Source organism: Gymnoscopelus braueri (genome assembly GCF_963280865.1).
Source record: "Gymnoscopelus braueri genome assembly, chromosome: 2".
Classification (NCBI taxonomy): domain Eukaryota; kingdom Metazoa; phylum Chordata; class Actinopteri; order Myctophiformes; family Myctophidae; genus Gymnoscopelus; species Gymnoscopelus braueri.
The window spans coordinates 5,909,229-5,919,228 of NC_137604.1; the positions used below are offsets into that span (position 1 = coordinate 5,909,229).

The 10,000-nt window shown below is 40.8% G+C and overlaps 1 protein-coding gene across 1 annotated transcript in view; it reads left to right on the forward strand.

The window, feature by feature from the left end:
- Positions 1-10,000, forward strand: part of hpgd (15-hydroxyprostaglandin dehydrogenase) — a 34,891-nt gene that overhangs the window by 12,517 nt on the left and 12,374 nt on the right. The window contains exons 3-4 of the mRNA XM_080413134.1: positions 5,823-5,929; positions 6,877-6,973. Coding sequence (XP_080269260.1) covers positions 5,823-5,929; positions 6,877-6,973 — 204 coding nt within the window. The remainder of the gene's footprint in view (positions 1-5,822; positions 5,930-6,876; positions 6,974-10,000) is intronic.

Sequence of the window (10,000 nt, forward strand, 5' to 3'; positions counted from 1 at the left end):
TTGTTCAGTAACAGGAGTCTCCATGTCTCTCAAGCTGTTCCATAAACAGAAAATACATTTTCAGATCAGGATACCAATTTTATCCAATCAGGATAGAGAACTCAGACAGGATACATATTAAACAAGTGAAATTGGAAGTGATGACACAAATACATGAACAGACAACATTAGAACATTTATTAAAGAGCAGGAGAGATGGGGAGACCCCTGTTACTGAACAAACAGTATGATTACTGTCAGAATATAGTGCTTTTAAGCACATTTTAACAACTACAGTATATAGCATATTATGTCCCACAAAAGTATAAAGTTACATGTTTAAGCAATAATAATCATCCTTCCATAAATGTATAGTCCCTGCTAGGGGCTTGATTGTATTACTATGTATAGGGGGTCCCTGCTAGGGGCTTGACTGTATTACTATGTATAGGGGGTCCCTGCTAGGGGCTTGACTGTATTACTATGTATAGGGGGTCCCTATAGGGGCTTGACTGTATTACTATGTATAGGGGGTCCCTATAGGGGCTTGACTGTATTACTATGTATAGGGGGTCCCTATAGGGGCTTGACTGTATTACTATGTATAGGGGGTCCCTATAGGGGCTTGACTGTATTACTATGTATAGGGGGTCCCTATAGGGGCTTGAATGTGTTACTATGTATAGGGGGTCCCTGCTAGGGGCTTGACTGTATTACTATGTATAGGGGAGACAATGAGTTTCATCCTGGCATTTGCCAAGGCACCAAGGCTGAACTGCCATTCAAAGCGATGACTGGCCAATCAAAGCGCGTCCTCGCCGGACATGGTTGCAGAGACTCTTGGGTAATGAAGTCAAAGACGTTGGCTGCCATGTTATTTGTGTCCAAAGTGGCCAAAGTGGTCCAAAAGTATTGGCATCAAAATATACTTGTGGTACCAACAGTAAAAGTAGTCATTTTGCAGAATGTCCCATTTCACAAGTTCAAAATGTATGAACATCTTTTGAAAATAGCAGATCTACAAGCTCACAATGCGTCACGTGCATTGTGAGCTTAGATTGGCTATTTTCAAATGACTAAATATATATAAAGGGCATTGGTTAATGCATGCTTTGTAATAATAATCAAAATATACAATATGACTAGTAACTAAAGTTTTCATGTTATTGTAATGGAGTAAAAGTACAAAGTAGAGTTCAGTAGAAATAGAAGCCAAAGTATTTAGAATTGTAAATACTGAAGACATGAAAAGAAAAAGTACCCCAAAATTAAACTTAAGTGCAGTACTCGAGTACATGTACTTAGTTACTTTCCACCACTGCGTTTGCAAGAGAAGAGCAGTCTCCACACTGTGCTTGTAGCTCAAGGAGAAAACTTTTAACAAGGACACAGAATTCTGTGTCCTCATTAGTGTGGTTGCCCTAACAGGGCAACCAGACTATTGTTATCCTCCAGAGGCCCTAGCGGTTTATTTTCAACCGCATCTCCTCCCACAGATTATTTTTCCCAATTTAGTGCCATATGTCAAAATGACCGGCTTCACCGGGAATCGTGTGCTTGTATTTTGCTAAGAGATTGGTTACATAGTTTAATTGATATTGATTTATTAGTGCATTAAACTTCCCCATCCACTTTCATGGGAAAATGAAAAAACTCCCATTCAAGTATTTATTTCTCAGAAACCGTAAGGGCTAGAGTTTCAAGACTTGGAGGGGTGGTTCATGATTTAGTCCAAAATTATTTAAAAAATAATTACACCAGTCGGCCTCATGGTGGCGCTATAACAGCCCACTTTACGTTTTGGCCTATAACTCTTGAACCGTAGGTCGTAAAATAAAAATCTTTTTTCCCCTAGATTCCTTAGGTCATGACGCATTTGTGTCAGGATAGATTTTCCGCCATTTTGAATTTTGTTCAAAACACACTTTTAGCTCCTCCCACAAATTTTGTCCAAATTTCCTATGTCAAAAATCGGTACACATGATCTCTGGGCCCATGCGATAAACATATCCAAACGGCATTTTGATAGTCCTTACCGTTCGTCCGTAAATGGCTTCCAAAGTTAGTGGGAGGGAACCGTTTTACCAAAAATATTTTTTTCTCGGAAACCGTAAGTGCTAGAGTTAAAAGACTTTGAAGGGAGGTTCATAGTTTATTGCCAAATTATTAATAAAATAATTACACCAGTCGGCCACATGAATCACATGTCAAGTGTGGTTTACTCAACAAATCCCCAAAAGAATTTCCACTTTGATCCATAGGGGGCGCCACAAATGCTCAAAATGTAACCGTTTGATGCAAAAACCTTATTTTGGGGGGATCAATCCTCTCAAAATGAAACGCAAGTGATCTCAGGAGTTACGTGACAATGTAATTGGCACAGCCTCCGACGGTATTCCTCCCAGCGTATTCCTCGAGTCCCGGCGGCAGCGACCCGCGACTGGCGTCGGTGCAACCACACTCTGCAATTGCCCTGAATTGCGACGCGTCTAGTTAAAAGTGTTCTCTTGGGAGCTACAAGCACAGTGTGGAGACTGCTCTTCTCTTGCGGTGTACATTATGTATTTTTGTCCAGCACCTGTCAAATAGGACATTTTGGATGTGCGCGCTCCTTCTTGGACTTTATTACGTTAGCGTCATAGTATAGTTGCCCAAGTCACATTTTTGGCCAAATTGTGATACCCGCCTAACTCCAGTGGTGGAATAAGTACTATTTTTTTTAGTTCACCTAAAAAATTACTTATTTTCTATCAATAGACCACCGAAGTCCTGACGTCATTCGTTCATCCCCAGGTTTGCGGAAGTAATTTCTCTATGGAGAATAACATTGGGTCATCTTAGAATCGTCTCATATAAGAATTGTGGTCCAAAAATAAACAAACTGTCCCGGCGATATTGTCAGGGAGGAGGTTCTGTATCGTTTATGATAGTCAGTCACTCATATTTGATACAGTCTGTTTCTGGCGAAAATGTAACTAATTCGGCGGAAGTAACATTAGCGTTTTCTCACCGTCAGTTGATGCTTCATATCCATAAGAGTCAAACCGCCGGGGTCATTTGTTTATTTTTGGAACACAGTTCTTATTTGACGTGATATTAAAGACGTCTATGGGATTCAGAATGGGGGTGGAAAACTGCGAACCAGGTAGACAAACAAAGGATGTGTAAATGACGTCAGACTTCGGTGGTCTATTACACACCCCATGAAGCCTTGAAGTAGAAATGACCTCAGGTTCAGCCAGGCGAGTCAACACACGCCCAAAAAAAAGGCATTGGAGTAGCTGTAGTAGCTCTCTCTCTCTCTATCGTCACTCACTGTATGTGTCCAAAAACGTTGCTGAAAATGCTGAAAATAGCAGATCTACAAGCTCACAGCATTTTGAGCTTGTGGATCTGCAATTTTCACTACTTTTGCTTGACACTGTTGTATGACGAAGTAGTGGATGAAAAGAGGAAAGAAAACATACACACATTGAACTATGGAGACATAAGGTTTCTGCACGACAGCGAGGACCAGTGGTGAAAAGTAACTAAGTACATGTACTCAAGTACTGTGCTTAAGTACAATTTTGAGCTTGTCTTTACTTTACTGGAGTATGTCCAACTTTTACTTTTACTCCACTACATCTCAGAGACAAATATTGTACTTTTTACTCCACTACAGTTATTTGAAAAAGTTACTACTTACATTGTAGATTTAAATTAATTTTACAAAACATAAATGAACCACTTCAGCCTCATGTATACTTAGGCTATAATCTACAGATCTACAAGCTCACAATGTGACCCGTTGTGAGCTTGTACATCTGCTATTCTCAAAAAACCTTTATACATTTTGAAAACTTGACCTCCTGCACAATGAGTACTTTTTTTCAATGAGTTACTTTTTTAAGTACACTTGTGATGCCAATACTTTTGTACTTTTACTCGAGTGCATTTGGAATACCGAACTTTCACTCATAAGAGTATGTTTACATTGTGGTATTGATACTTTTACTTAAGTAAAACGTCTTTGTACTGCTCCCACCACTGGCGAGGACATGCTGGGTGACATGGTGCTGGCATGTCGCTGTCCGTTGTCTGGGGTGCTGAACCATTCACCCAGCCCGATCTCCAAGAATTTAGTATACATTGCACGGATCCAGTGCACGTCATTCCGTGCATGGTCGCCTAGAAGCCCCGAAAATCCGTGCATATGTACGGCGAGTCCCACGGTGGGCGTAACCAGTTGCAACCCGGAAAAACCCGGAAGCAGAGCAGTCCCCACAACAAAATGTACGATTCTGTGCCTATCGGTACGTAACTCAAACGGCGCTGAGTAGGCTCAAGGGAACGTCGCAACGTTCGGGACGGCAACTCGCTCGCTTTACGTCCCTTATGTGGCGACAGTTCCCTTGAGACTGCGTGCCTCCGAAATGTTTTTTTTGTGTCATGTCAAATGTGTGTACTGTTATATGTTGCATACATGGCTGTTGGGTCGCAAGACAAATTTCAGTGCAAACTGACAATAAAGTATTATCGTATGGTTTAGTCACAATGGGGGAGATGCGAGGCGGCTATGCACGGATTTTCGGGTTTTCCAGTTGTCTATGCACGGAATTTGAAAAACGTTCAATGACAACGTTTCCTCTGGCGATCGGGTTGATTCACCAGTCATTGTACAGTCTGTAGATAAGCGTGGATATTCATAGCAGCCTTTGGAATCAACATGCTGCCCCTAGGTCAGGAGCCTATGTCCTTTTATTCATATGTGTGAGATAGCTTGATATACAAGTACACACCCTGGACATGATGCTAGTAATGTAGTGGTGGAAAAAAAATACTCAATGTTGTTACTTTAGTAAAAGTAGAAATGCTCTGTTACAAGTAAAAGTCCGGAATTCACAATTTACTTGAGTGAAAAGTGCTAAAGTATATTGGTATATAAAAATGTACTTAAAGTACCAAAAGTAGAAAGTATAGTCATTATGCAGAATGCCCCATTTCACAAGTTCTCAAATGTATGAAACTCTTTTGAAAATAGCCGATCTACAAGCTCACAATGCGTCGCCTCTGAGATGTAGTGGAGTAGAAGTAAAAGTACTGCAAATTGGAAATGCTCCAGTAAAGTAAAAATATCTCGCTTTATTTTTTATTTATTTTATGTTTTGTACATTTTGTTTTAATGCAAATGCATGGACATTGATGCCCATGGATGCATTTGAAATGTACCTACTGTACATTCAGAAAGACGCCTAGACGAGTATATCTCTGCTGTCCGGCAGAAACCAGCTAACTCCAAAATGTTCATTTTTCAGGAAATGACAAAAACGAGTTAGGAGGTTTTGTTCATCATTGATAAGAACAGCTGAATGGACCTCCAAGCTCACAATGAGGTTGGAGGTCAAAAGGGGGTGGAGCCTGCAAAACCAGCTAACTCCACCCCCCTTTGGTGGACTTAGCTAGTTTAGCAGAAAGTTTGAGGATCCAATGGAGTTAGCTGCTTTTGTCAGAAGCACTTTTTAATACTTTTCATTGGTTCAATATTTTGTTAATCAACACACAGACGTAAAGGGTGTTCAATAGCATGATTTATGGAAACAAATGCAAATGCGGAAAAATGGAGTTAGCTGGTTTCTGCCGGACAGCATTATGTTTTTCTGTTTTATTTATTTTTACTTGGGATGATGGGATGAAAATATTTGCAATCAGCCTTTGACTGATGATAAAAACAAAATTGACACAAGGAACTAACAGTCAGACTGTGGATTACATAGACATTTGAATGACAGAAAACTGTTTAGAATGACATGCAAGAAGACGGTTCAGCTTATTAAACACTGTTCATTTGCACTGTGTTTCAGAAGCCTTCCAGAGAACAGTGGATGAGTTTGGGCGTCTGGACATTGTCATCAACAATGCTGGCATCAACAATGAGAAGAACTGGCAGAAGACCATACAAGTTAACCTGGTAAAAAAAAAAATACCACACTGTACCAGTGTACTACTGATACACAACACACTGCACAACACAGGGGCTCGGTGGCGCAGTCGGTAGCGCTGTCGCCTCACAGCTAGAAGATCCTCGGTTCAATTCCCGCCGGGGACGCTGTGGGCTTTGCGGGCGTGTCCTCTCCTCCGCGTCATCAGTGCCCATACCCTAGGTGGGGTTGGCGAAAGGGCCTTTCTGTGTGGAGTTTGCATGTTCTCCCCGTGTTCCCTAGGGTACCCTCACAAAAAAACATGCAGTAATCCTGGTCTATAGACTGCCTCCCCCTGGTCAGCCGGGGCGCGTGATGGAGGGGAAAGGAACTGGTTGGAATAACGTGTTCCTTCCACACGCTACGTCCTACCGGGGAAACTCCCCCCTGTCAGGTGATAAGAAACGGCCTGCTCACTCCTCATGCAGAGGGAGAGTAGCGCCCAGGATTACAAGCTCAGGCAATGGCACTGGGTGACAAAAATAGGGTTACAAAAATGTGGGATAAAAAACAAATTCAACAACAAAAAAACACACTGCACCTCACCACGCTGTGTTACACCACACAACACATTAGGGATGTAACAATATTGTCGTTATAGTGATATCGCAATAACAACGATGTCTCTATGCTATTGTGGCCTGTGAGGGCCGAGAATGCTATTGTTGTGTTTGAACAGCAGCAGCAGAGTACTGAGAGTGAAAGAGACTCTCTCGTGATAGCTTGGATATTTACCTGAACGTCTAACCTGCTGTTGTTGACTGATCTATCTATCTATCTATCTATCTGGTGTTTAAATGCTAGCTGTGTACAGTAACATTACATTATCCCAGTGTTTTTCAAACGGTTTATGTACTTAGTTAGTTACTTAGTTCCACCACTGCATTATTATAACATGGTGCCAGGGTATTACCCATGATGCATTGTGTGTTTGCAGACGTCAGTAATAAAGGGGACGTACTTGGCACTGGAACACATGAGCAAAGAGCACGGCAAGGAAGGAGGGGTCATTATCAATGTATCTTCTATGGCAGGTAAAACACGCACACACACACACATGCGCGCGCGCACGCACGCACGCACGCACGCACGCACGCACGCACGCACGCACGCACACAATAGGGCTTTCACCAACTAGTCGACTTTATTACTCAGTGGTGTAAAAAGTACTATTTTCTTTTACTTAAGTAAGTTTTAAAATGTATACAAATATTTTGAAAATAGCAGATCTACAAGCTCACAATGGCCCGGATTCATAAAGGGAATTACGACCATATTTTGTACGTACCGGCATTTAGGACAAATCCTACACCTGCAGTCGGATTCATAAAAGTTTTTTGGTCTGTGTTTTGTGCGTCAGGTGCGCACGTTCTCAGGTCAGCCCGAGGCTGTCTTACCAGGGCTGAAATGTGCGTATGTCTTTAGAATGCTTTATTCTTCATGCCAAAATCAATTACAAGAGTGGCAAACCTCAAATAAAATATATATGTGCCCAACTTTTGTCAACACATATATATATAAAAATAAAAAAATAAATGTCAAACGATATATTGCTTGTAGCCTATGCATCATATAGACATGATGTAGATTCCTCCGCTTTTTATTTATTTTCTAGGCTATCAGTTGCATTTAGAGTTGAATTATTAGGTCCCTCAGTGTGTTTGCCAGCGGGCCATCTCAGCCAAAGTGTCACGTAATAATGAAAATAGGCTATCATGCCTTAATGAAACTGCGGAGGGACTGACGCACCTCTGTCCGTGCCGCTGTATTAATTTGTAGGCTAATAGTATACTGTAGGCTACTCTATATTGATCACATGAACGCCACACACAACAGCCTAATAAATATTACCATCTGATGAGCAAACTAATAGTGGATGAAAGCTGTGTCCAGAAGATCTATTCCCCATTCCGACGTAGGACAGTGATATATTAATAAAAAAATAACTAATTTAATCAATAAGTAATCAATAAGCTCTGGTCCATAATCGGATAGCAGCGTTCCACTTGTATGCCCTGGATTTATTTTCATCTTCATCTTTTTACCTCGGTAAACGTGAGCAATGTTCAGTAGAAAAGGCTTATGAAATATCCTTTCCAGGTTATTAGTCTATTATTTGCTGGCGGGGTTAAACCTTGTAAACATTACACATTACGTTCAGCTGATCCATCGTGCAATAGTGGAACTCGCTTCCAGACAGATCAGAATGATGTTCAAGTTCTCTGTCAGTGTCAAGGCAATGCGGCCAAGTGGGCCGACATCTGTAAGTTTGGACGAGAAGTTAAACTCCCAGCTCCGGTGTTGCCAGATTTTGTGAGAGAAATAAGCAACCAGTTCTAGGAAAACAAGCCCAAAAGAAGCAACTGGCACTTAGGCCATTATAAGCACTTTAATTAAACCGTTGTGAGCTTGTAGATCTGCTATATTTAAAAAATAAAATGTGGAATATTTGGAATATTTTTACCCGCTTGCTGAAAGCTGGCGGGTCTATGAAGAGGCAGACCTATGACTCATCATTCGACAAATTTGCATTCGACAGATTCATTTGCATTCGACAGATTTGTTCGACAGATTTGCGTCATTGGCTGTCGTTTAAGCCAATGGGATACTTTCCCATACTCTGAACGGGCGGCCTCGTCCTCCCAAGCTATGGGACTATGCAGTCCTCCGAGCGCTAGCCAAATTTGGCTAATAGTTAGCTTGTATGATGTTACTAACTAACTGTTTTTAGCCAAGCGCGCAAATGTCCGCTCCCCATTAGTTATCGACGCAAGTCGCGTTATTACTCTCGTAATTTTCATGTATTGTACATCCCAAAATAAAATGTATTAACCATGTTATGGTGCTGTAATGACTTTATATTTTCTCAACATAATACTGTCTTTCACACGGGCCTTGGAAAAGAGGATCGCTTCCGCCATTTTCTTCTTCGTTGGTCTAAACAATGACACGGTTGCCATATTTTGAGAGACAAATAAGCAACCAGGTCAATGAAAACAAGCCCAAAGATTTAAGTGACTATTAGGCTACATGAGCACTTTAAACCTATATGCATCGGCTATTTGATAATAGACGATTTGGAAATAGCCGATCTACAAGCTCACAACAAAATAATAACAAATAAAAAGCAACTACCTACATTTACAAGCAACTTCACAGAAAACAAGGTCGCTTGTAATTAGTATACATGGCAACACTAGTACGAGTACTTTTCCCACCACTGTTGCTGTTTTTAACATGACTGCCCTGTTTACAAATGAATGAACACACACTACAACCAAGGTTACTGTAGCAACATTTTTCATGTAAGGTATGACGCTAAAATCAGCTGCATTTTATCAGAAAAAGCTCACAACGCATCGCCGCCTTGTGAGCTTGTAGATCTGCTATTTTTTATTATGACGTTTTATTGAATACTTCATTTACAAAAGACATTAATGAAACCAAATGGACCCATTTGGGTTTTTCTTTCATGTAAGCCAGTAGTGAAAAGGGCAAACTTGCAGTTATGCATTACAACTCAAGCCTAGCTGTTTCAAAGTGAAATCAAAAGACAAGTTGTGAGCTTCACTTTTATAAAGGGTTAGGGTTACATTGCAGTATTGATACTTTTACTTAAGTAAAACATTACAGTACTTTTTCCACCACTGTTGATGTTTTTAACATGACTGCCCTTACGCTACCTGTACTCTATGGACTCACTTAGTTTATTGTGAAAATAGTTTATTTCTTTCATACATAAATGAATACTAACTGGTCACCACCGGTCTTTTGTCCAGGAACAATGCATACAACACTATCAACCAGTCCTCCTGTGTGTGTGTGTGTGTGTGTGTGTCTTCATTTTTGTTGTTCATACATTTCTAAGTGAAACACTGTAGTTTTGACTTGGGTAAGGGTAGGCTACATTTTGAAGTAACTATATCAGCTGGTGAAAATAGCAGATCTGTGAGATTGTAGATCAATTATTTTCACTATCATTGATATTGTACACACCCACACACACACACACACACACACACACACACACACACACACACACACACACACACACACACACA